Consider the following 27,767-nt stretch of genomic DNA (forward strand, 5'->3'; position numbering starts at 1 on the left):
CAACAAGCAATGCAATATTATAATGTTCCACGTGGTCATGGGTCATTCCATAAAGTTGGGATGCACATGAAAATTGGCCGTTGATGATTCTGGAATAGGCTTTCTCTGGTCAAGTGTGTCAATACTCGGTGCATGGCGTTCATAGCATATTCTAGCTTTACATTTTATGTTATGTGTTGAATTACAATACTTTTTTTACACATAAGATTTTGTAAAATGTTATGCGCCTATCAAATGTTCCCCCCCCCCCCCCCCCCTGGGGGGGGGGGGGGGGGGGGGACAGGGGGGGGGGGGGGGGACGGGGGGGGGACAATTGATAGGCGCATAAATATTCCACACACCCTACAAAAATGGAGAAGTGGTGCGAGTGACAATCAAAACAAGTAAACGGAGAGAATGTTGCATCCTGATGCCACTTTTTTAATTCGAAGTGGCTATCGTTACGGCAGTCGTTGTTAAGCGCCCTCTACGATACTTTTTTGATACGCAGGCAGGTATATAATTATTTGTTTCCACACATTTTAGCGAGCAGTGCGACAGCTCAGTCGATAGAGGGTAGGATTTTGCACCGCGAGGTTGCGGGTTCGAATCTCAGTTTTGCACTCGATTTTTTTCCTTTTCTAACCTGAGGCTTTAATTGGAGGATTTTTTTAAAAAGGGAAATAAAGTCAGAATTTCATAACTTTTGCAAAAGCAAAAGCGCCACGGCAAGCGCAAAAGCGCCGCGGCAAGCGCAACAGCGCCGCGGCAAGCGCAACAGCGCCACGGCAAGCGCAAAAGCGCCACGGCAAAAGAAAAAGCGCCACGGCAAAAGAAAAAGCGCCGCGGCAAAAGAAAAAGCGCCACGGCAAAAGAAAAAGCGCCACGGCAAAAGAAAAAGCGCCACGGCAAAAGAAAAAGCGCCGCGGCAAGCGCAAAAGCGCCAAGGCAAGCGCAAAAGCGCCACGGTAAGCGCAAAAGCGCCACGGCGAAAGCAAAAGCGCCACGGCGCTTTTGCGCTTGCCGCGGCGCTTTTTGTTTTGCCGTGGCGCTTTTTCTTTTGCCGTGGCGCTTTTTGTTTTGCCGTGGCGCTTTTTCTTTTGCCGCGGCGCTTTTTGTTTTGCCGTGGCGCTTTTGCGCTTGCCGCGGCGCTGTTGCGCTTGCCGCGGCGCTGTTGCGCTTGCCGCGGCGCTTTTGCGCTTGCCGCGGCGCTTTTGCGCTTGCCGTGGCGCTTTTGCTTTTGCCGTGACAGTTGTGGGCCACCGTACTCCATAGACTTTGTACACAACCAAAGAAGCGGCGTCAGGTTGCAACATTCTTTCCTTTCTTTCATTACCTTTTGCAATGCGCCTAGGCCTAGTTCAACATGTTCAAGAACTACTTCTTGAAGAAGTAGGAATCGCATTCGCAAGATGTCATGGCCATGATGATTCCTCCAGTCCATCCATGGTATCACCATCACGAACATTCGTGTGGTTTTCCTTCCTCCATGTCCTTGGTGACGCTCCGACCGCTCAACAGCATGGACGACATGATCGACGAGAGTTTACTTGTGGAACTTCTTCGTGAACTTCAGTCGCAACTGGACCTCAAATTTGCCATCATCACACCTTGCGTTATTTTGGCACGTGCACTTTCGGATTCCAGACTTCATTCCCTTACGATTACACGCGCGGTGCCTAATAAACAGAGCACCCGACTAAATATTGTTTGTTTACGTCACGTTTTTTTATTTTGTCGACCCTGGAGGTTTCCAAATCTCGGCTTCACCTCCGGTTCGGCTTTAGGGGATTTAAGGCCTCCCCCCCCCCCCCGGATTGGGGATAGCAGCTCAACTCTATAGGTCCGCTTTCTGCATCAAGACTATTGACTCTTATTGGCTTTAGAGTCTTTCCATTTCTTGTAGGCATTAAAGCTTCAAAAATTAGTCATGGGCCAGTGACGATCACTGACGAAGCCTAAAAAGAGACGAAGCCACAGTTTGAAAAACATCGGGTCATCAGAGGTCAAAAAGCTCTGCATGCTACTACCGATTTCAACTAGACTTGTTCCCAGTTCGAATAGGAGCGATGCGAAATAACATGGCCGGGGGCTGGGAGGGATGGGGTTGGGGGGGATGGGGGGGGGGGGGGGGGCTGGCCTAAAGTATGAGTAGGGAGGCTGTTTTTAGGCAATTATTTGGTAATTTACCCGGTTACGCTCCAACTATACCATATGGTCCCATCTTCAGGCATACAACTGGGAATTTAGAAGAAAAAAAAGAGAAAATTACAAACCACACAAGACTTTCAATTTGTAATGCATTCATATAAGAAGTAAAAAACGAGGAAACCAGCGGATCCGAGGAAAAGTTGCATGCCAGCATCTTCTGTTAATTGGGATGCGATGCTTCTTCTCCGTGCTCATTCATGGCACATTAAATGGGTGCACATTCATGAACCATGCCAAACGTACACCTCGGTCACAGATGCTGCAAAGTGCCAGAGAAACCAACTTGTATTTAATTACTTATTTGGTATTTGCAGCATGGATGAAACGCCAAATTGACAATTGTTTTTAATACATTTGGCCGAATCCAGGACAACTATAGTTGGGCCAGCCCAACTATAACATGTTAGTTGCATGCAATAGTCCAAACTTTAACATCCGGGAAGTTTTTACATTGGCTTATCTAGCTCTAAGACCTATGTTCTTGAAACTCAATGGTTCTTGAGTCTGGGGTGCTGCATGGTAACACGTAGCAGCTGATGAAAACTTCGTTGCAAATGGATATTTGTTTTCACTGGATGACGTCACTCCGCCCCGATCCATAATGGGGCATAACAGATCCATAGTCAAGAAAGCATACCTTGAACTAAGTGATGATACGTAAAAGAAAATGTGCAACAAACCAAGTGACAAACACAGATAGTACAAATGCCAGCAAAAGCTTTATTGTAATAGTGAGTGAATAATACATGTCCAAAAAAAATTACTTTGTATTTTTTGACAGAAATAAAGATGACAAAAAAAATGTTAAGTGACACAGAGAAAAAGATAAGATCGAAACGGAAAAAAAAACGAAATTGTAGGAGTTCGAATATGACCAAAGCAACACATGAAGGAAATAATAATGTGTATTTATAAAGCGCACATATCCACCAGTATTGGTGCTCAAGGCGCTACATAGTCATTACCCTACTCAGTGGGACAATGAAACATTCCAAATACCATCTCAGCTCCCTGGGGAGTATACACCTCAATGCTGCCATTTCGGCGCAAAGCAGTTAAAACCAACCACAATTTTTAACCATCTCTGCACTCACAGGTACCCATTTACTCCTGGGTGGGGAGAAGCAATGAGTGACAAAGTGTTTTGCCCAAGGGCACACGCACCACAACCCCAGGCTGAACTCAAACCCACAACCTGCAGAATTACCTGCAGACCACAAATTCAATTCTTCCGACCACGAGGCCACGGCACTCCACATTTCATACCCATTACTGCAGTAAGCTGAAACTTTAAATGGCACCCCCCCCAAAAAAATTGTAATTTGGGTGCAAGCCACTTTAATGGTAAAACAAATTTTACCAAAGAAATAGTGCACAATTACAATTTATAGACAAAATCAAAGGCAAGAAAGTTTTTTTTTCAAAAGAAATTTGGATTTTGTTTCCCCAAAAGAAATAAAGATTTTCAGGCGCATGATTGGAGATGTTTCTCTCTGAGAAATACAATTGCATAGTTCCATTTCATTCACCACTAAATGCAACCTTTCCTAACTGCTACATCTATTAAAATTGTCTATTAATTTAAACGCATTTTTCCCTTCTAATTTCTAATTAGTCACAATTCATGGTTTAGGTCAATGACACCCTTTGTTTGTGACTCTAATTTTATGTCTAGCACTGAAACATTGCTTTTCTTTTGAGGCAATTTTATTTGCAAAGCAAATATTTGTTGAGACCTTTTTTCTCCAAGCAATGTATCAGACGGCATATTGGCTGATAAATTTGTTATGTTGTGCCAAAAACTTATGTCAAATAAGACAAGTGGTTCAAAGGTATATAATATATATTGTGACAAAATGTCACTTAAAAGAATTCTTGGTTCTATATTGGACAAGTAGTGAGAACATCGTCTAGTTTACTGGAGATGATCTTCAGTTCTTGCCCACATCTTCCTTGAGGGCAACAGTTCGGTTGAAAACAATCTGTTCGGAAAAAAAACAAAATCAAAGAATACAGTTGAAATGATTAAACAATTTTTAAAGGGTTTTAAAAGCAAAGCTGACTATTAACCAGTTCGCGTCGGAGGACGTGATAACACGCACTGGCCGTTTTTATACACAGGCACGGCTGACGGGTTTAAACGCCAAGATTGCCTCGACTCGCCTCCGGGTGACATCTCAACACGCTAATCCCTCGTGTCTTTTGTACACACACACACACAAAGTCCGTGAAGTCTGTGGAGGTGGACCGTGTGTTGATCTTGAATTGGCCGTTGTGCACGGCCTATTTTTGTACAATTTACGCTCCAGTGTACACCTTGGAGTATTGAAACATAATGAGGTTTCGGTAAGAAATATTGTACAAATACTGTTGAAATCACTGTTGCGAATCAGTATTTGTGGCATTTGGCTGTGTATCAAAAATTGGCTGGAATATTCTGCCTTCTGCAAAAATCGAAATTTTCAGCAAAAATAATCCTGGCGTGGAGTTGTTAAAGACTTTGCTCAACCCCCCCCCCCCAAAAAGAAAAGAAATTAAAGTTACATTATAGTCTGATGCAACTCATGATATCTGTCTATTCCTATCCCAACATGATTGTTTTAACAGGGCCGGATTATCCAATAGGCACAGTAGGCACTGTGCCTAGGGCCTACGAAAATTTATGGGGCCTACGAAAATACCAGTGTGCCATTAAATACACACACCCACACACACATCCAAGAAGATACAATAACAGTTGCAGCATCTCTCTCTGAGTTTTTAGATTTTGGGAAAGCTTCAAACTGGCTAATACATAGCTGGCCATTAACCTCAATACGTGTAATACATTGTAATAACTAGCAGTGAACTCAATACATGTAATACATTGTAATAACGGGTAGCGAACCCAATACATGTAATACATTGTACAGGCTTTTAGAGCTTGGCTAGGCTTGCTTAGTACAGCTCACATGTAGCATCAACATGAAATGCGAGGCTCCAGCACTTACAAGAGCTGTAAAATTGGTGTTGGTGCCTTGGGCGCGAGTAGGGCCTACGGAACACTCTGGTGCCAAGGGCCTTTGGAACAGTTATTCTGGCCCTGTGTTTTAATGACATATATGTACCTTTTCTGGTGTTGAGTCAGGATCAATTGAGAAGTAACCGTTTCTCTCAAACTGAAACTTGTCGTAGACTTTGGCTCCCTTGACCGATTGATCCACGAGGGCGTTGGGTATCACTCTCAGAGAATCCTTACAAATAAAAAACAGTTATAAGCAAATTTATTCCAACAACATAGTATGAAACTGTTGGCTGAATAGATCAGTGATCTTCAAATTGTAACACTGCGCTCTTCTAAAAATGGATTTGTTTTTCTCCTGATAAATTTTAAATTTGTATGCTTTGTTTTAACGAAAAAAATATACTTCATTATAGATTTGGGGGGTCTGCAACTCTCTGAAAAAGGGCTTTCATTTATTGTCCGGCAGCTAACAATTTGAATTTTGTGAAGAAATAATTCAATAAATAAAATATCAAAGGTACGATGAGTTTCGTGAAATCAGGTACTTGTTTTCTACATCTACACAAGCCTTGTTCCTCACCTGATTACAATCGGTCACAAAACCTCCAGGCACTTCAGATGGGTCCTCTGGGTTTTTGTGTTTGAACCTTTGACAGATGGATTGATTAGAAAATATCACAGAATTCTGCTCATAAAGTTTGTTCAAAACTTAGTTCTGCTAATGATAACTCAACACAGTGCATCAAGTGTAAACGTCTGTGGGACCTTGCTGCATGGAGCCATCAACACCAGTGCATAAACGGCCAATTCTGAAACAATGAGAGCTAGTCTCATTAAACAACGCCAGAGCTGTATCCTGCTGCAGTTGGTGACCACAGACTCTGAGGCAGTTTAGCCTTAAGATTTTGGACCTGATGGATCTGGTTACACTGAGCAGGCTTGTCATTTAGACAAACGTTGCATGTTGCTGCATTTTGGCATGGTTTCTAGCCAGAGTACCCTGGAGGGTTAGGGACAATGAAATGAAACGACTCACATGACAACTCAGTGGCCGAACTAAGGGAAGCAGAATTGGGAGATTTCATTTCCGTGGGGAACACTCAATGGGTTTTTAACAATCGTCAGCTCATTTTTGCCTTCCCCTAAATTGGTTGGGGGGGGGGGGGGGGGGAGGCCTAAAATGAGGACATTAGGGGTGTGCCCTTATTCCCCCTTTGTTACACCACCCACGTGACGGGCTTAATACCACCAATGTGACGGGTTAACTTGCTTGATGATGCCCCTCTTCATTGCATCTGATGAAGTAGTTGTAGCCACAAAAGCTCGTGCACATTTTATTCTAGTTTCATTTAAGTGCTACCTGACTTTTATTTGATATTTTTGTGACTAACACCGCTGCCCACCACTTTCTGTTAAGCCACTGACAGTTTTTCAGATAGAGCCCAAATATATTAAAATAAAAAAAACCTCTTGAACTTACAGTCTGCCATAGATTCTGACTTCGCATTCCACAGGTTCCGACACCCAGTGAATAAAACCCTTGGGTTTGGAGGTAGTATCCACGGACTGGGCTGTCACCTTCAGCTCCTTCACCTGACCGGATTCGTCTTTGACTATGGACTGCACTGTCAGGACTTGAGCCGCGTACTTCAGGCCTACCGGCTGGGATGGGGTTAACCGCCGATATCCCTTCTCAGGATTCTGATTACAAAAAAATTACAAAGATATTATTTGAGTTGACAAAGAATCAAACTTTAAAACTTTAAAAATCAATTGAGATGACACAGAGTTGTTAAGGATTTTTTCCAGGAAAACGTTTGTGATTATTAACCCTCCCATGCAAACATGCAAACATAGATTCTGCGCCAGGTTGTCCTTGCAGTCAAAATAAATCAGGTGACTGTTTTCAACAGTTAAGAATTCCCAGCCTACATAAAGCAGGATTGACTGGCTGTGACTGTTTATGTAACTTGATACAGCTTTGCTTTGACTGTGGGTGATTGATAAGCCAGCTGTGTCTACCACTTGCCTGCTTTATCTGTTCATGGTCTGTTGACTGAATTTGACTAGTCACAGTGCTTGCTTAACATACCGGTATGATCTGACTGTATATAGTGACTACCCTTGGTTAAAAGGGCAGCACAGGAACTGGATGGAAATTTTGACTGCCTGTGACTGTTTAAATAGCAGGACTGTTCAGTAATAACAAACAGATACAAAAATGGCTTTTAAATTTAAGCAATGTCTTTATCATTTATTCATGAATACTCATTGCTATTGGTTGAGAGCCCATCACGTGGGTGGTATTAAACCGCTGATAGAACGCCGGCAGGAATTCTTTAAAACTTGCAAGCAACAAACATGGCCCCTGAACCAGGACAATAAATTTCTGCTTTCTAAATAGAATCTTAAAACTTTGTAGGTTTGGAAGTTCGAAAAAACAGTTAAATGTTTGATAAAGCAAAATTACCGGCGACCAGGCCCCTACCCTGTCTTAAACCAGACTTTTAAAACTGCTCCCTCTCACTAGTATTCCCTTAATATTTGACACAATTTACCTCACTGAAGTCACTCTGCTCAATGTAGATGACGGACGTGAAGGGCATCTTGCGTGTTCCCTTGCTGCTGTCATGAGGAATCACAGGAACGCTCAGCTCCTCAAGCTGTCACAGACAAGAACAAAAACTACATCACAAAATTACACAGATTTTGGATTCGTGCATGTAGGCATAAGCTAAGCTGGTGGGAGCCTATATTCCATTGTTGCACAACCCAACAAATTGAGTTGGAAGTCATCAGGGCTTTGAGTGATTGGCCATTTTACAGTTCTTGCAAAATGGAAATCAATAGGCGCAATTAACAATATTACTTGCATTACATCTTGATATGATACGATTGAGTGATGAATAAGGGAATAAATATGTTCTTGTCCGGTTTTAAACAAGTATGATTTCAAACCGGCTTGGCGCCTGGATGCAAATAATGGCTGGAGCTGAAGGCGAGGCACATTATCAGCGACAAGGCCCCAATCTGGTTTTAAACGTACTTGTATAATACCGGCCAAGCACCTTGTTATTCCCATTCAAAAGTACCTCTTGGTCAAAAAGTCAAAACAAGTCAAAAATTATATATTTCCAATGATTTTGTTCAACAAGTTTACTTGATGTTTTTTTAAGCACCCCTCTAGTTATGTTTATGGTATGTGCCTCTTGTGGGTAGCACTAAAAAATCTCCTTACATGGAGATTGGCGTGCAAGCGGCACACACTATGCGATGTGGCGCAGAACACAGCAGTGCCCGTGAAGTGTGCATTTAGGACTCTATGAAATACAGACTCATTGGCAGTATTTGCGCATGCCAAGTAAAGATTGTGAACGTTCAACCAATAAAAGGGTAAAAGGGACCAGATTTCATAAGAGTCCAAATTTCATGGCACTGAGAAAGTGTTTAAGACCAGCCAGTTGGTGTTTTATCAACATATACCTATGCAGTAGATAGATAGGGTTATCATTTCAAATAAATAACCGAGTGCTCTGAGCTTACATGTTTTAACAATTAAAGTCATGATAATCATCTGAGAAAATTCAATGACTGTTTGCTGAATATCAATGACACCTTGACATGTCTGCAGAGGATATATACATAAAACAGTCACCCATGACTTTACCAAAATCCTGTGCAGAATACACTCATAGCTAGAATTGATTGCAGCCCTGCAAAGTATCTTGGTTATTGGTTGGTTCTACTCCTAACGACTCCGCAGGGGAGTAATAACAGGAGGCCAGAGACACCGGGGCAAACCCCTTCTCTTAGTGATAAGTGTTACTGGGTTCTTTTACGTGCATTGCATTTAACACACAGGACCTACGGCTTTACATCCCATCCGAAGGACGAAGCAATAATGGTCAAGTGCCTTGCTCAAGGGCACAAGTGTCCACCCGGCGGGCTCGAACCCACGCCACTGTTGCCTCTGAAACACCAGAGCAGGGGAGTAATAACAGGAGGCTCTTAACCGCTAGGCCATGACACTGTACGGATCCTAAGTAAATTTACAATGAGTTTTGTGAATCAACTCCAGGGTTATCTTGGGAGTAACCATACCTTTCGTTCGGGCAGGATAGTGACCTTGAGGGGTTCCAGCACAGCCATCGCCCTGGGGGCCGTGTTGTTGAGGTAATCCCTGACGCAGGAGTCCAGCAGAGAAGGGTCAAAGGTCACCCGTGACATCGTCACTCCAATCTAATAAAACAAAAATTGTGTGGTTTCTTCATTAACCAGTTCATGCCGGGTTCATTTTGACAAGAACGGAAACAAGGCGTGGGTTTAATATTCACTCGACCGCAATGCCAGGCGGGTTTGATACAGCTTTGCTTCGACTGTGGGTGATTGATAAAGCCAGCTGTGTCTATCACTTGCCTGCATGGTCATTTTATGACCACGGCATGGCATTTGGTCAAGTAGTCAATTATTTTTGGTCCATTTTCAGGGGACAGAAAACAGACAGACATACCGACAGACCGACCACCAAGTGACATGTAGAAACTCCTGTCAGAGCTTTAAAATCTGTATCATCGCTATCACCATTATAGTATAACGTGGAAAAGGTGTGTACGTGTTCATCTTTTCAAACCGTGGACGAAAAATACCAGAGAACAAAAGAGAACAATATCGTCCACGATTCCCAGCATACGTCCACGATTGGGGTCGTGTACAAAACCTATGGGAGTCTTCCTAAAAATTTAGAGTACAAACAAAAGAGGGACAATAGGACGTCCACAATCGACGGTGAACACATGTTTGCGTGTGTGTGTGCGTGTGTAAACACCGGCAATCGTGGACTAGGGACAAAAGGGTTAGGGCACAAACAAAGGGTCCACGATTGACCGAATGCCACGATCTCAAACAAAGTACAAACAAAGGAATGAGGATTAGAGACAATGGGGCGTCCACGATTACACGCGTGTGTGTGTGTGGGTTTGTCTTACAGTCACTATGTGGACTTGTGAACAAAAGATGTCCACATAATGCAGGTTGTGTTGACGTTATGTGGACTAAGCCATGTCCACATAATGTTTTGCCCTCTCTGGAAAACAGGTTCAGAGGCATTTTTTGGGTCAGGTTTATGTGTGGCAAAATGAAGAGAAACACTAAAGGGGATCATAGAAAAAAAATTGGGTTGAAAGAGTTTTCATAGTTTAAGTAAACTTATTTTTTTGTACCGAGTTAATAACTACACGAAAACAAAGGAATGTCCACACAGCGTATGTAAAACAAACATGTGTGTGAGTGTATGCGTGCGTTCAGGAATTAAACGCATGTAAGGCAGGCGAGGCGAAGCCTGGTTCATTACGATCGCCTGGTTCAAAATAAATTCCATGGATACCTTGGCGCAGAAGTTATTGATAGCTTCAGCTGGGAAACCTCTCCGTCGCAGCGCAGTCAGGGTGTACAGTCTGGGGTCATCCCAGTCTCTATGGAAACAAGGTCAAGATTTACATATTTGTTTACTTTCATGGTTTAATTAGAAGACCTTATTCTTTGTTTATTAGAGCATTAATTTCTTCAATTGTCTTACACTGAAAATCATCAATTTTTTGTTAATTCAACTTTAATGACATATTTTGAACAACTCAAAGTTTACAAACTCAAAAATTACGTAAAACAACTACACGCTGCATATTAAAAAAAAAAATAATAAAAAAAAAATAAGTAAACCTCAGAACTAATTTTATGGCCAATGTAGAAAATTAAGCCCTCAGTGGCATGATCTATGTGGTAGATATTCTCACCTGACGATACCGTGTTCAATGAGTTTCCCGATCTTCCGCTTCGATACCACAGTGTAGTTCATGTTAAGTCGTCCATACTCCCACTGCACAGGGCAATATTGATCCAGTGCATTGCACAGCCAGTAATATGACTGGCGCCTGGTTCAAGGAGGAAAATATCAACTGGTTAATATACTCCTACTGCACAGGGCAATATTGATCCAGTGCATTGCACAGCCAGTAATATGACTGGCGCCTGGTTCAAGGAGGAACATATTAACAGGTTTAATAATATACTCCTACTGCACAGGGCAATAGATATCCAGATCATTGCACAGCTAGTAATATGACTGGTGCCTGGTTCAAGGAGGAAAATATAAACCGGTTAATATACTCCTACTGCACAGGGCAATAGAGATCCAGTGCATTGCACAGCCAGTAATATGACTGGTGCCTGGTTCAAGGAGGAAAATATAAACCGGTTAATATACTCCTACTGCACAGGGCAATATTGATCCAGTGCATTGCACAGCTAGAAATATGACTGGCGCCTGGTTCAAGGAGGAAAATATAAACCGGTTAATATACTCCTACTGCACAGGGCAATAGAGATCCAGTGAATTGCACAGCTAGTAATATGACTGGCGCCTGGTTCAAGGAGGAAAATATAAACCGGTTAATATACTCCTTCTGCACAGGGCAATAGAGATCAAGTGCATTGCACAGCCAGTAATATGACTGGCACCTCGGTTAAGGAGGAAAATATAAACCGGTTAATATACTCCTACTGCACAGGGCAATAGAGATCCAGTGCATTGCACAGCTAGTAATATGACTGGCGCCTGGTTCAAGGAGGAAAATATAAACTGGTTAATATACTCCTACTGCACAGGGCAATATTGATCCAGTGCATTGCACAGCTAGTAATATGACTGGCGCCTGGTTCAAGGAGGAAAATATAAACCGGTTAATATACTCCTACTGCACAGGGCAATAGAGATCCAGTGCATTGCACAGCTAGTAATATGACTGGCGCCTGGTTCAAGGAGGAAAATATAAACCGGTTAATATACTCCTACTGCACAGGGCAATAGAGATCAAGTGCATTGCACAGCCAGTAATATGACTGGCACCTCGGTTAAGGAGGAAAATATAAACCAGTTAATATACTCCTACTGCACAGGGCAATAGAGATCCAGTGCATTGCACAGCTAGTAATATGACTGGCGCCTGGTTCAAGGAGGAAAATATAAACCGGTTAATATACTCCTACTGCACAGGGCAATAGAGATCAAGTGCATTGCACAGCCAGTAATATGACTGGCACCTCGGTTAAGGAGGAAAATATAAACCGGTTAATATACTCCTACTGCACAGGGCAATAGAAATCAAGTGCATTGCACAGCTAGTAATATGACTGGCGCCTGGTTCAAGGAGGAAAATATAAACTGGTTAATATACTCCTACTGCACAGGGCAATAGATACTGAGTGCATTGAACAGATAGTAATATGACTGGCGCCTGGCTCAAGAGGGAAATATAGAGCATTAAAATACACTCCTACTTTACAGGATAATAGAGATGTCCGTCCCTTAGTGAAAACGGAAATATCACTTATTCTACATAAATTATGCCTTTGTGTTCAATGCATTTTGTGCAATGCATGGTAGCATCTCTTCTTGAAAACGCAAAATCCAATTATGGAGATGTCAGCCGCTTATATTATTATTAACAAACTACCGGTACGCAAATGTTGCTTCTTCTTAAAGCCAGTCCGAATGGTCGAGTGCGAAAAAAATTGAAACTGAAAAATATATGTCACTTTTGACATGCCCATCCCTTCAAGAAAATGGCGACGATTTGAGTGGCACCTGGTTCAAGGGGAATATATAAACCAATTAATGTAAGCCTACTGCACAGGTCAAAAGAGAACTACTGCATTACACAGCTAGTAAGGGTGAAATAATCCATTAATATACTCATACTTCCGAGGGCAGTAAAAATATAATGCATTCCACAGCCAGTCATCCACTAGTGCCTGATTTAAGAGTAAATATAAACCAGCAGGTATACACATTCGGAGTCAAATTCATTAGAATATTGCTCATGTCTGTGATCAGAAGGAAAGTTTTGACATTGTTTGTATGTGACATCACTTACCTGGATTGGAATTCCTTAGTGCACAGGGAGTGTGTGATATGTTCCAGTGAGTCACACAGGCAGTGAGTGTAGTCATAGGTTGGATAGATACACCTGGATAAACATAAGGCAAACAGAAAGGTATAAATTAATTTACAAAAGACGGCTACCTACAAGGTTCTTCCTTGGTTGAGTGATGAGGATCACAAGACACTACCATGTAACCCTGGTCCGGTGATAAGATCAAGAGATTATGTGTTTATACTGCAGGGCGGATCTAGCTTTCAGGAACTTGGAGGGGGGGGGAGAGATGTTTCAAGGATGGCGCCTTGTTTCAAGAATTTTATTTATTATTGTTTTGCTCCATTTACATGTATCACACCATTAGTTGGCGGCTAAAACTGTGCGGGGGGGGGGGGGGGGGGGGGAAGTTGCAAGGTCCACCCCAATCCACCACTGGACTGAAAGTGAAGCAAGTGAAGAAATTTGTTATGTCATGAGGATCAACAAACAATTTAAAAAAACAAACGATTTACAGAAACAAACAATTTAACCCCAAGTACTGTGATAAACTGAGATCAAGATTACCTGTGTTTAGACTAACAGATAAGTTATACCATTTTTTTACCGTAGGACCTGTGGTAAGGGTCAAGATACTCAGTGTTCACACCGACACCAGCTAAAGATTAACCATGGGTCCTGTGATAACAATCCAGAGATTCTGTGTTCAGACTGACAGAAACGACTCACCCTGGCTGCTGTGATGACAGTCAAGATACTTAATGCTCATACTGACAGCAACTAATGATTTATCCTGGGTCAACTAGTGTCCAGACTGGCACAACTAAAAATTTACCCTGGGTTCTGTGATAAAGATCCAGAGAATCTGTGTTCAGATTGACAGAGACTAACCATTTAACCAGGGTCCTGTGATAACTATCAAGATTCCCTGTGTTCAGACTGACAGTTAACCTACCATTTATCCTTGGACCTGTGATGAGGGGTAAACTTGATCCGATAAGCCACCGGGTCTTTCTTCCCCTCTGCCAGGGTGTGTTTCATGCGAAGGACGGCATCGCCTTCGGCTATCTTACCCCGTCTCATGTCCTACACAGGGGGAAAAAAAGAGGCAATTAACCCTCTAGTCTTCTGCACTTCACAACCCTTCAAAATTTTACATAACCACTTTTGTAAGTGGTTGTCTACGAAATTGTGGCAGTACTGACCTTGTCAGTACATTTTTAACAATTTTATAATTACTCCATCATTTTCCTGACAAAAAGTTTCATTCTCCTGCAGTTCCCTATTGAGACATACCGGTAGTTAAAAAGCATCTTGAGTGCTGGTTGAACTTTTGACCCAGAATTTTGGAGGCAAAAACCAGACCCAGGCCAACTCCCTGCTGTTATCACAATGCCACCAATCATCCCGTCATTAGGCCTAAAAACAGGGGAAGCCCGAAAACAGGTGGTCCTCATCTGTTTTAGCTATGTAACCTCAGGCTGTTGTAGTGGGGGGTGGGGGGGGGGGTGTCGAACAATCAGACAAATACATATACCGGCTCCTTTTTAGACTTTTTCAGGGACTTTGAGCAGTGCCAAAAATGTGGATTTGGGTAACATATTTTGTGTCTAGGGTACAGAGGGCCTGTACTGATCAATCTACACACCTTGAGAAGGGGATGTTTTCACCAAAACACCTACTGAAGGAATTGTGTTCATACTTCATACTGAAATGTTCAGTACTGTGGTGGATCACATCTAAAATAAAACGATGGCGCCTCGCAGGGTTAAAATAACATCGTGGACACTTTTCATCATCTCCTCGAGACCGTTCACATTTTTTTTTTAATATTAGAACTGGAAAAAATGCTATTCGGGTGGATGATCAAATTGCCTTTTTCTTCCCCAAAAACTCGGGTTCTGTGTGTTTTAAGAATAATTGGACATTTTATTTTTGTCCAAATCCTCAGGTTCCTAACCCATAATCAAATGCCCAAGTGCAAAGATCCCGCAGTCTAGAAGTCCAGGTTGAATGAAATACTTCAACACATTATATGTCATTCTATTTGTCGTACTTGGAAGAGGACTTGAGTAAAACCAGGGAAGAAGTTGAGTCCATCGCAAGTCCCTGCAAGTCCCCGCAAGTCCCCGCAAGTCCATCACAAGTCCTCCAGTCCCAATTCAAATCACAAGCTATTCAAACGAGCTTTGACAAAGACATTTCTTTGATGTTGTTCATCTACTGTTACTAATTGTAGTTTACTTGTTACCGGACTTGCGATGGACTTGTGATGGTCTCGAATACATCCCTGATTTCAACACTGATACCATCCTCAATTTTAACCTGCTCCAGACTTTGAGCAATAACAAAAATGCTAGTTGTATCTCTTTCACTTGGATGCTTACATCAAACAGCTTGAGAGATTCCTCGATGGGTCGGTCCCTCCACGGCGAGTCTGGGTTGTTGTAACCTTTGATCTCCTCAGGTCGCATGTGACATATGTAGGCCAAGTCCCTGGAGAAAAGAGAGAGTTATCTTGTCTGTAAGAGGCAAGGCTCAGGTAAACTAGAACTACTACTACTCTTGCAAAAGACCGTCAGAGGGGTGAAGTGACCTCCAACCTCCGTGATCAGACGCGAGGGACAACAATTGCTTTGAGACAACTGAACAGTATCAGCTACCTGCTTTAGCCAGGTAAGCCGGGGATGATCATGGGGTCTGTAAAAATTCACGGGCGTCAATCCTAGGGGAGACAGGGGGACATGTTCCCCCACTTTTTGAAGGGTGGGGGACACAATATCAAATGTCCCCCCCCCCATTTTTGAACTCGTGTCTCATTTACAGGGCCCTGTTATGTACTACAATGTATCTTTTGCTAAGAAAATATAAGTTAAAGTGGTCAGAAATTGCCTCAGATCGCACCAGAGAGCATTTAGAATCCAAAACTTTTCGGGGCCCTTAAGCAGGCCCCGAACCCTATGCCTTTAGCTGAGAAAAGCTCAAAAATTTGGTTTAAATTATTATCTTTTGCTAAGAAAATTATTGGTTAAAGTGGTCAGAAATTGCCTCAGATTGCACCACAGAGCATTTAGAATCCAAAATTTTTCAGGGCCCACTTATCAATTTTTTTCGGGGCCCTTAAGCAGGCTCCGAACCACACGCCCATAGCTCAGAATACCGGTAGCTGATTCAATGACTCCAACCTCGAAAACGATTTTCAAATAATTATCTTTTGCTAAGAAAATATTAGTTAAAGCATGGAGGAAAGTGGTAATACTTTGCCTCAGATCACACCACAGAGCATCTAGAATCCAATTTTTTTCAAACCCCACGCCGTAAGGGCTTCGCGCTCGCATCGGTTCTGATCAAGGTATATGTCCCCCCCCCCTCCACTTTTGGGAAGCTATTGACGCCCCTGTGTAAAATAAATAATTGCACCATCATTTGTTGATCCTACCTGCGTATAAGGTCCACCGCTAAGTCGTAGAGTTCCTGGAAGTAATCAGACGCGTGGGTGACCTGGTAAGGCTCGTAGCCCAGCCACCGCACCATGTCCAGGATCGCCGTGAAGAACTTCTCCTCTTCCTTCTCAGGGTTGGTGTCATCGTAGCGCAAGAAGGTGATACCGCCGTGGGCCTGTACTCGGCAAATGTGACACAATCCCACAAAATGGGTCTTGAATACGTTTTTCATATGCAGAAGAAAGTGTATACTTTGCTCTTCATTTTGTATATGTCGCTCAGTTTAACACGACAGACCTTCCGCATCTGTCGACACAACCGAAGGCCGGTTATTGTTCCTCTGTGATACACGTGAGTACTTCCATTGTTAGTAAATTTAAGGGCATATACATCATTTGCTTTTGCTGTAATTTTCAGAAATGGATGGAATTGGGGGGTTGGAAATATATAGCAAATATAGTTACACTGACTTTTTTGAGGTTTGGGGTTTAAAAATGCTATAAAAACCAAGAAAAACAATCATTTTGGTGTAGTCTGGTTCCCTGACTCCATTTAAGAAGAAACAGAGCATTTTACATACATTGGGGAATTGTAAGGTAAGGGAACCAGTCTAGCTGGCTTGTACCCGTTCAAAGGTGTGTAATCGATTGCAAACAAGTGCGATGGTCAATTGGGGCCAGTGTTTGGAAAAAAAGCCAGTTGTTTCCAACGCTGATCGGCCGATCAGCGTGGGAAATTGATACAAAATACCACTTTTCTTGAAAATGACAGTATACCAGGTGCCATGATTTTACAGGATGCTTTACACTGTCATTCACTAACAGTCCAGCAAGGTATTTCAAAATGATTTGGTAGTTTTATTTTTTGATGTTTGGAAATGTTGTATTTTCCCTTTAAATAACAAAACCAGAGATTTTGGGAACCGCTTTCACACTCGGTAGCATCCAACACAGCTTCCACATGGGTCCAACGTTCTGCATAAGCAAAATCTAACTCTGCACGGGACCAGGATTGAGAGGCTCTACCCGGGTAGAAAATCCATAATCTACAGGTGACCAGTGTACACACTGGCGTAAGTGTGAACAATGTGCCTTGCCTGACTGTGTTCAATAAGCCATTTGCGAGTGACCTATACCCTTTGGGATTAAAATTCGAAAACGTCTGGTACACTGACTTGCTCAGGATGCTTGGCACATTGTAACTGTGAATTCTCCAGACTAAAGACACTGTTGCTAATCACCTGATTCGGGGCAAGCTCTTGCATAGTTACGTAAGAGACGCTCAGTACCAATACATTGTTCACAATGGGTGAGAATGGCACAAAGAAACCAGACCATGCCAGAGCTGGGGGTTGCTAGCATAAGGCTTGCCCCGAATCACGTGATATAGTAACAGTCTCTTTGGTCGGGAGAATGCAAAGTAAACACGTGCAAAGCATTGGATAAAGTCAGCGTTCCAGATTTTATTCAAATTTAACTCGCAAATGGCTTATTGGACCCGGTTTGGCTTAGGGTGGGCCCCTGTTGATTTCAACACGGATAGAGAAAGGCCTTAAATGTGTCACGAAAGAGGAACTCACCCTTGCATAGCCAAAGTTAAAGTTGATGGCCTTAGCATGACCAATGTGTAGAATGCCATTGGGTTCGGGAGGGAAACGTGATCGTACCTATAATAGAAACAAAATGTAATGGGGAAAAAAAACAATCAGCCAATGACAAACTGGAGGCACAGAATGTTGGCTTTCCTGACAAATCTTACTTTAACCCCAACTCCCTAGCATGATTTACTAGGAACCATACCTATTCGGGCAAATTCCAACATAAAACACCCTATGGGAAACTGCACACACATATTTCTGACTTTGATTCTGGAGGTGTGCCAACCCCATGTAAAACAATGTCAGTTTAGGGGTACTGTTGGATCCTCACAGATTCCAACAAAGCATGCCCATGGGGTTTGATGGGTTGAGTTCTGTTAGGGTTTTAAAAAAAATCAAATCACACCAATTGATATCTATCCAATGCTCAATCAAAAACAAACACCAGGAAAATTTCAAGAAATGGAACATAAAGCATACTTTTATTTTTATTTGACAATAAGCTGATTTAAAAAAAAACTTCAAAAGCTGTTCTACTCTTTGAAATTGACCAAGTTTTGGAGCAATCTGAAGGACTAAGGGCCCATCTCAAGTTTACATGTGCACTTTCCTATGGAGCCAGTGGGGGCCCACAGTCCACTGAGCACCACGTAAGCACACACGTAACCAAAGTGTGACGTCATCAGGACGGAGGCCAATTCATATCCAGGACGACTTCCGGACAAGTAGCTGACATTGTATCGGGTATAAGTTGCAGGATTCTGAACAATTTCCCCTGCAATCTTCCCACAATGAAGTTATCAGTATTGGCGAGTCAAGCAGTTGCTGATGAAAATTTCCTCAGAACACATCCGGGACAAATGCAGAGCTTCTTCTCAACAAAGTGAATGATTCTACCTGCAACTTGTCCAGAACTCGTCCTGGAAATGAATTGAGACGGGCCCTAAGGAAGAAAGGTTCCGAGGAAATATGGCCAGGAAGTCAGTGTCAGTGTCACACATAAAACTGTGAAAGTTTCTTTAACCCTCTTACTGTTTGAACAGGCACAGACAATCAAAAAAATCAATCCTCTTCCCCTGCCATTCCTTTTACACAGGCTAGTCACCAACAGTCAGATCATATTTCAAGCAAGCACTGTGACCAGTCAAATTCGGTCAACAGACAAAAGCAGGCAACAAGTAGGCACACCTGGCTTGTTAATCACCTACAGTCAAAGCATAGCTGTATCAAGTTACATAAACAGTCACAGTCAGTCAATCCTGCTTCATGTAGGCTGGGGATTCTTAACTGTTGAAAACATTCACTTGATTGGTTTTGTCCGAAAGGACAACTTGTATGTTTGCATAGGAAGATTAAAACATTAAAACAGACTTTAAACACATACCTGACCACCGGTGAGCTCCAGATGTTGCTTCAGTATCTCCATGGTTTTAGGCGTGACGACGTAACCATCAGTTTTGTAGTTCTCCCCTATCATATGAAACACGCACACATACACTCTCTATTAACGAGCTGACTGCTGACTACGAATATATTCGTAGTGACAGTCCTACCAGATTTTGCCACTACGAGTATATTCATAGTGAAGTAAAGGCTTTTGTGTTGTCAACCGAATGTACTGGGCATCGCTGAAAACACAACAAATTAGCTGCTGGCAGTTTGAGAACAAAAATCTATCGACTGGTTATGTTCTAATTATCAATTATTGTTTTTTATCAAAGTGCCACATAAATATGCGCATATACGTACATCGATCTTGTGGCAAAGGGGGCGCCCTGTAAAAGTTTCAAGGCAGGCTTCATGTTACAGTTCAATTATTTGAAACTCACAGCAACATACACGTACACTTCATTGAACAGTCCCTGGTACATCAGCCACAACAATAAACCGAGTGTAAAATGATTGCATGTCAGTTTTTCAGTGGCACGACCATCATACGACTGACTACAAACTGGGCCTTATACCTTTCAGATGAAGAGGGCCCATGTGTACCTGGTTTGTGGAATTTCACCGCCTCCCCCATGAGCTGGTTGATGTTTTCAGCCCCGCCCTCAGCGGGGGATTCCAACTCCTTCTCAGGCTCCGATTTCTTCTGTTCCTCCTTTGTCTTGCCTTTTCCCTTCGACTCCTAAAAAGAAAATTATCATCACATACTTTTGAACTCAAACAATGTTACAAATATTCAATAGGCCTGAGACCTAATGACGTCACGCTTTGTTTACATGTGCGCTTGCCTGTGTGGTAGACGGTCCCTACTTCGTCTGACATCCTGACTTCACTCCCATAGAAAAGCGCATATGTAAAAAAAGCCATTACGTCATTAGGTCTTAGGTCTGTTCCCCCTCTGAGTACAAATTTGTTTGCATCCTTTGGTTCATTCTTGATTCTTCTTTATGGTGATAAGAAAACTCTCAAGAACTTCTGAAAGTTAAAATCATGTCAATATAGAATATTATTTTAATACCATTTTGTTTGAATGAGTAAAAATTTGCAAATATGTATTAAACATTATTGTTATAACGTGTGCTTGGACACTGTAATTTATTGGTTGAGAACAGCCACGTGTCCAGTCCGTAAAACACATATACAATGGCTAACCTTATATACAATACGCGTTGCACGCGCGTATAACCTGCACACTTGGTGTAGAACCTGCATACGCGCACTCGCGACTGAGAACTGCATGTAATGCATGCGAAACTGCTCAGTCTCATGTCCCAGCCGGAAAGCATGCAGGTACCAAGCGTACCACCGCACTGATTTTATTTATTTCTTGCGTAATATAGTTTCAACTATTTATTGTTTTGACTTATTGGCACGATACAACAAAACAATTGTTGAGTGCTGTGATGTGAAATATGCGGGGTTTTTACCCCTCCTCAGGGGGCACAGTACCCTTGGCTTCGCCTTGCGTGCTATGCCCCCTCTCGTGCCTTAAAAACAGCATATCCCAACAATTGTTAAATGCCTCTTCTTACATCCCAAATTTCAAAACAATCTGCCATTGCATTTTTGACCCCAAAAAAGGCTCTTTTAGTGTTAAAATGAACCTTATCATTTGCTCTTTGTGGTTTATTTGTATACTACCTTTGCCTTTGTTGGTTTCTCCCTGTCAGCGTCCGTCTTAGGACCCAGTAAATCCAGGACCTGCATGTCTACTTCACTCTTAATGGCCTTCCCATCCGCCCACTTCAGGCTCTGACGAACTTCCCCTAAAAGACAAAGACAAAGTCAATTGTGACTACGTGTATTTTCTACATGATACAAACAGACACATGTATGACCAGAAAACAGAAAAAACTTTTCCAGTGTGTAAAGAGCAAGATACCATACCTAAGCAATTGTTTCTGTTTATGTTACAAGGGCTGTAGTTAAGCCTGTTTCAAATAAATCACAAGTCAATCACAGACTAATCACAAGTCAAATCACAAGTCAAATCACAAGGCAGGTTGCAAGCAGCAGGTGATGTTTGATGACTACATGTAAGGAGTGATTTTGTCAAAATACAGTTTATTAACGCTAACCTTCCCAAATCCTCCAAAATGTTCTTTGCAAAATGAAGGCATGCAACTGGGAAATCACAAAAAAAAGTTAATTCAAATTTTTCCCAGACTTTGTACAGTGTATTTCTATTTTCAATGGCACACATGGGAAGTAAAAAAAGAGGAAATCAGCTGATCCGAGGAAAAGTTGCATGCCTGAAAATGGATTTCAAAGGATTGAGGCTGTATGGCAAAAGTGTGGAGCTGATTTTGGCGGATGCACTGTGTCAAGGTCTTAGGCCGGACCTTGTGTTGTTTATTCTCAGCCTTGCATAAAATAGGCCTAGATTATACTTGAAATCCTCCAGGATGTCAATGGCTCTGACAGTGATTGCCGGAGGATTTTGCAGGAGTGAGGCAGTGGTCACCCCTCCAAGGACCACATTCAAGAAAAAAACCAGATGATTTTGGAGGATTGAGGCTGTATGCAATTTTTGTATAGAGGCAGTTGGAGGATTTTGCAGGATTGAGGTTGCATCTTAGCAACCTAGCAATGCCTAGTAATCTTAGCAATGCCCAGGGAGTTAGGGTTAAGCAGCTTCTGACTTTAGCGCAGCCTCAGGTCGACCTGTTATTTGCTTGCGCCGCGTTGGAACCATCGGCATCGAGCAGAACAGTAATGCTCAGGTCACAAAAACTGAGAAATCGTGAGATTTTCGTAGAACAAGCTGTATCTCAACACAAAATTATCGCAACCATGCTCACGTTCCTCATCACGCGACGACGATTGCATGTGGCACCTCACTCTTCTTTTGTTGCTGGCGTGACTGTCAGCTGATGGGAACCTCCGATGAAATCGGATAACAGTAAATCGGTTTGAAAACAATTTGGATAACAGGATTTTGAAATCTCTGATTTCTCCAACCACTACTTTTTTGCCTGAGTTGGCTTACCCATGATGCTGCCCATGTTGTAGTGATATCTCTTCTCCAGCAATCCTGCACTGTGCTTTTTGATCACAACTTCCACCTGCAAAAATCAATCAATTATAAACATGGAATATCTCAGTGTAACATACATGTGGAATAGTGCTGGGTTTTACGCAAGTTTCAATTACTGGGCTTGCTTATGGGCTCCGTGCGCCAACAAGAGAGGGCGGTTTTTCACCACTTTTGAGAGCGCCGAGGATGGGACACACTACATGTGCATACTGGTTCCTGCGCGTACAATGTGTTCGAATGTCTCTCCTGATTATCTCCTTCAACTCTCCTTCAACTGGCCGGTGAGGGCACACATACATACACAGCTACATGTACGTTGAAGAGTTGCAATCAAATCCATCACAAGTCAATGACAATTCAAGTCATAAGTGAGATCAGAAGAAGCAGGGAATGAACAATTACAATGGAATGCCTTTCTGACAGTTTGTTTGAATAGCTTGTGACTTGACTTGCATGTAGAAAAAGCATGACTTGTGATGAACTTGTGGTTGACTTGTAATGACTTCACTACAATGCTTGAGTTGAAATTGTTCTGATATCAAAATTAGCCTGCAGGTTAAGTCTTTGTCAGTTTACAAACTAAATTCTTTGCACATTTGTCAAAGCATCAATACGTTGGTGAGGGTTCTGCCAGAAATGGACTGAAAAGAACAAACAATACTTTTTGTTCACAAATGTGGCAAAAATTATGTTAATGGGACCGGTTGTGCACATGAGTAGAAATTGGGAAATATCAAACACAAAATTCAGGTTAAAAGTTAAAAGCACAGAAAATTATTGGTTGCAGTTACATTTATTAACCCTAACCTTCCCAAATCCTCCAAAATTCTCTTTGCAAAATGGATGATTTTGCAGGATCGAGGCTAAATATGGCAAAAATGTGTGGCTGATTTTGGAGGATGCACTGTGCCAAAGCTTTAGGCCGGACCTTGTGTTGTTTATGCTCAGTCGTGCATAAATTTCGCCCTAGATTATACTTGAAATCCTCCGCACTGCTCCAAGGACCACATTCAAGAAATGACGGATGATTTTGCAGGATTGAGGCTGTTCGCAATGTTTACATGGAGGCAGTTGGAGGATTTTGCAGGATTGAGGTTGCATCCTAAAATGCCAAGGGAGTTAGGATTAAAGAGGAAATTGTCTTCATTTCTGGAATTATGATGTTCAATGCTCAAACTAAATAATTTTTGATGAATTAAATTAACTAGAGAGGAATTTACAATTAATATAAAGAAAGAATCATTTAGAAATTTAAATCATAATAATTTAAACATGAAACAGAGAATGTCTGACTTACGGCTTCTTCAACCTGCTCTGGGGTGATCTCAACACCAATGCCACATGCCGACTCAAACGCCTTCACGTCAATGGGATCCGTCGGATGCGACTTGAAGTAATCAAGTGCAGCTGTCAAATGGAAAAAGAAAAACCAAGAATATATTAAAGAATGAAATTGCAAAGCAACTATAGAGGAATCCGGTGATCAGAATTAGAAGCTGTTACTGCGGTGGTGCCATGCTCAGGCGAATGCAGCAAGCGAATTTCTTTTCCGTAGGTGGGTTGCTCCCCAGTCACGAATAATTCAATAGTTTAAATTGGGCCAGTATGTTTATTCATGAAACAGAACAATGATATCAAGAGTATTGTTGTTATTTAGTCAACCAGTTACCTTTAAAGCATTTTAAAGTACGGTCGTCGTCGAGCTACCACACAGTAGCCTAGTGGATAGCGTGATGAGCTATGGATACAATGATCCCTGGTTCGAAACATTGCCGCTGCTCATCTTCATTGACCATTTTCTTCTCTGAGTTTATTGTTGAGATAATTTTATTCTAAGGCAAAAAAAGGGGACGAGAACCTAAGTGTCTTGCAACGATTCAAAGGTAAACTGAATTATGCATGACATTTGAGCAACCCACCTATGTAAAAATAAATCGCAAGCTGCACACGTGCTTAAAAATGAGGCGCGCCCATTTTGGTAACTATAATGGTCAAATGAGTCCAAAGCGCATGCGTATTACCTGAGCCAACTCATGTGAGCCTCGTGCCACCTCCGAAAATGGCTGTTGCCAGATTAGTCTATACATTCTTGCAATTTTATCACGAAATTCAAGCCTCGTTCAGAGGCTGGCAAAAATTCTTAGAAATCTGAAGTACTACTTTGTGAGGTGAATGCACAGAATGCAAGAGGAATTAAATTAAAAAAAATCTTTCGTTTTGTTGTTGTTGAGGGTGACACTTGAATAGAGCCACAGGCACTTAATCTTTTAGCAAATACCTGTAAAAGAAAAATCACCTGTCAGTTGAGGTTCGGAACTCAGTCCCTTGTTGATAACGTATTCCAGGAGAAACCCCAGACGATTTTTATTCTTCATCCGTGTCGCAATGTGATACAGCAATGCACCACACGCTTTGTCAATCGTACCGCCTCCATTGTGCCTTTTGGCCTACAGGAAAAGATAAAAAATAGAAACTTTGTGGATAATTGTCAGACACAGAGCTGTTGCAGAGTTTATCGAATTCAATCACATGTCAAATCACAGGAGCCGATTTCACGAAACGCTAAGACGCGTCTTAGGAAGGGTTACTCATCTTAACTCACGACTCGTCCCAGGATCGATTTCACCAAACTTAAGATGCGCTCAACACGTCCTAACTTTCCTTAGCAACGCGGCTGGACTCGTCTTAACCTAAGATGAGTTTGAGGGTCATCCTATCTCATTAATGCGTGCGTTAATTTATATCGTCTGGAAATCATTGCAATCTTCTCGTTAAAGATGAGTGTCGGCCTAGAGTTATAGTTTCGAGGAAGAAAACCGCTGTAGAAAAAGAATTGAAAGATTTCTGATACGTGGATAGTGAGTTTAGGCAGTTTAGGATTTTTAGATGACAACCCCACTGACCTATTTCTTCCTTTTTTCACCTGAAAAATTGAATTTTCTTTCTTTTACATAGTTAAATCAAGTTCTTCAATGAAATAAATTCCACTTTTTTTTCTTATTCATCATGTTCACAGCTATAATATGAAGGATTGTTAAAGGGATGAACAACTGACTAAGTGACCAGATTTAGTAAAAAAAAGTAGATTAACATTCTTGGCCTAATACATTTTACAGTAAATGACCCCCGGTTGTGTATGGCGTGTCAAATGTTGCAATATTGCATGTTTTACAATGTATATTTACAACGTTCAATATTAGTGTGCAATGTTTTACAAATATATGTGCGATGTTCAAATATGTGTGCAATGTTTTACATATTTGATCATCGTACCTATATTTGTTATACATCGCACACATATTTAAATATCGCACATTAAATAATTTTTAAACATGTTATTGTTAAGACATCGTAACCATATCTGAACATCGCACATTATATTTGTAAAAACATGGGACACTCAGTCACTCTAACAGCATCGTACATAATAAGATTTCTGGTAAAAAAAATGACACACATAGCTAAGGCCTATTTGAATATCGCATTTACATGTATTTGCAAAATATTTCACACATAGGCCTAATTATTTGAACATCACACATTAATACTCATCGTACACACATTAATAACATCGTACACATTGTGAGCAACACACATAATTTAGGGGAAAAAATGATGTAACCTGACGCAACTTTTTTTCTTCATATAGCCTTATAAGTTATAGGCCTGTCGTCTCAATGAAGGTCATTATGAATATGATTCATTGCATTGGTTGCAAAAATGATGATAAGGTTATGAATCTTGCCGGACTGAGAAACATTTCCAATTTTAGGAAATGCTTAGAAAATGGTCATCCTTACTTTTAGGACACCTCTATTTTTTACGAGTTCTGTTCAAAACTGACTTTTACAGATGTCTGTCCAGTTCCAAAGTGACTTTTGCAGGCTAAAGCAGTCTTTAGAAGTCAAGAAGGTGTCATTGCCAATTGTTCAGATGTGCCAAGAAGTATCAGAATGTCAATTTTGAGTGTCATTTAGTCAACTGTTTTGGTAAGTCTTTCCCTTCCTATATAGGAACGGGGTCCTAAAAGTAAGGATTACCATAATTTATACATTAGAACTTTGAATTTTGCAATGTTTGACACGCCATACATCAGTCATCATGTACATAAGGCATTAAGGGGCCCAGGGCACTAGGGTCAGCGCGCGCCAGGCGTCGTCGGCCGCGGCCGGCAAATGAAGCTGATGAAGGGCATTAGGCCTACCTCGTTTATTACTTGTTTCAAGTCATTCGCTAATGACTCGTTCTTCAGGGTTTCCTTCGCCTTCTGTTCACTCAGTCCAATACTGGTAAACAAGTTTATAAAATCGCCGGAGTTCGACATTACTGCACTTTCACCCTTGATTTTTGGTTTCCGTATGCATTCGAATCACACACAAAAATCCATGATGCAATATGCATGCAAAACACAAGTGCGCCGGATAGGTCATACACCCTGTACCTATTGAGTTTACTTACTCGGGAACGAATAAGGGTACCATGCTACAGTGCAAACGTGTGGATTGACTGGTTCGCTTCTATCATTCTGTTGTAATTATAAGGGATAGCTGATTACCAACGCAATCATTTGGGCTTTTAAATAATATAGAGGGCGCTAGAGCATTTTCACGGTCTGGTAAAAAATGTGACTTGCTAGCGGTATCCACTATCAAAACCAGACCACCGCCCAAAAATAAAAAAGAGGAAAAACACTCTTATCCCTGAGGCGTTCAAGACAAACATCAAATTAATACCTGATTTAACCCTTTTTTTACGCCCTGTTCATTGCAGTAAAGTGTTTATCCAATAGAAGTATTAATGTTGATGTACCCTAACGTGGCGCGGCCCCTAACGTTATTATGTGACCCACTTTGATTTTTTGGCCTGTAGCGCCTAGCTGGAGCAAAAGTTTTAAGTAAAATTTCACAGAGAGTAAAATTTCATCAAGTTCTAAAACACTCCCGTTCATAAATCACAAAGTTATCTATCCGTTACAAAGTTAGAAAAAAAGTATTTCGGCGTGATTTTCCGATTTTATTTCGAAGGGCACAGTGAACCCTTTGAAAATGTCCCGAAAAAAAATAGAAAATAATTTTCTGACAAACTTCTGGTTGGGTATGTAAGTAGAGATAAAAATTAATTG

The 27,767-nt window shown here is 41.7% G+C and overlaps 1 protein-coding gene across 1 annotated transcript; it reads right to left on the bottom strand.

Annotated features, from left to right (window-relative positions):
- Positions 1 to 2,885: 2,885 nt before the first annotated feature.
- LOC119726461 (glutamine--tRNA ligase-like) lies at positions 2,886 to 27,014 on the bottom strand (the record flags this gene model as incomplete). Its single annotated transcript, XM_038198163.1, has 20 exons — positions 2,886 to 4,172; positions 5,298 to 5,423; positions 5,775 to 5,841; positions 6,675 to 6,895; positions 7,753 to 7,857; positions 9,296 to 9,433; positions 10,578 to 10,665; positions 10,984 to 11,121; positions 13,123 to 13,215; positions 14,078 to 14,208; positions 15,510 to 15,618; positions 16,562 to 16,740; positions 18,145 to 18,231; positions 19,547 to 19,632; positions 20,155 to 20,290; positions 21,250 to 21,374; positions 22,598 to 22,673; positions 23,943 to 24,052; positions 24,942 to 25,092; positions 26,850 to 27,014. Coding segments are annotated over 20 exons (2,382 nt in total), but the record flags the coding sequence as incomplete, so codon positions are not given.
- Between the last annotated feature and the right edge of the window lie 753 nt (positions 27,015 to 27,767).

This window comes from Patiria miniata, unplaced genomic scaffold (genome assembly GCF_015706575.1).
Source record: "Patiria miniata isolate m_02_andy unplaced genomic scaffold, ASM1570657v1 HiC_scaffold_2, whole genome shotgun sequence".
NCBI classification, from domain to species: domain Eukaryota; kingdom Metazoa; phylum Echinodermata; class Asteroidea; order Valvatida; family Asterinidae; genus Patiria; species Patiria miniata.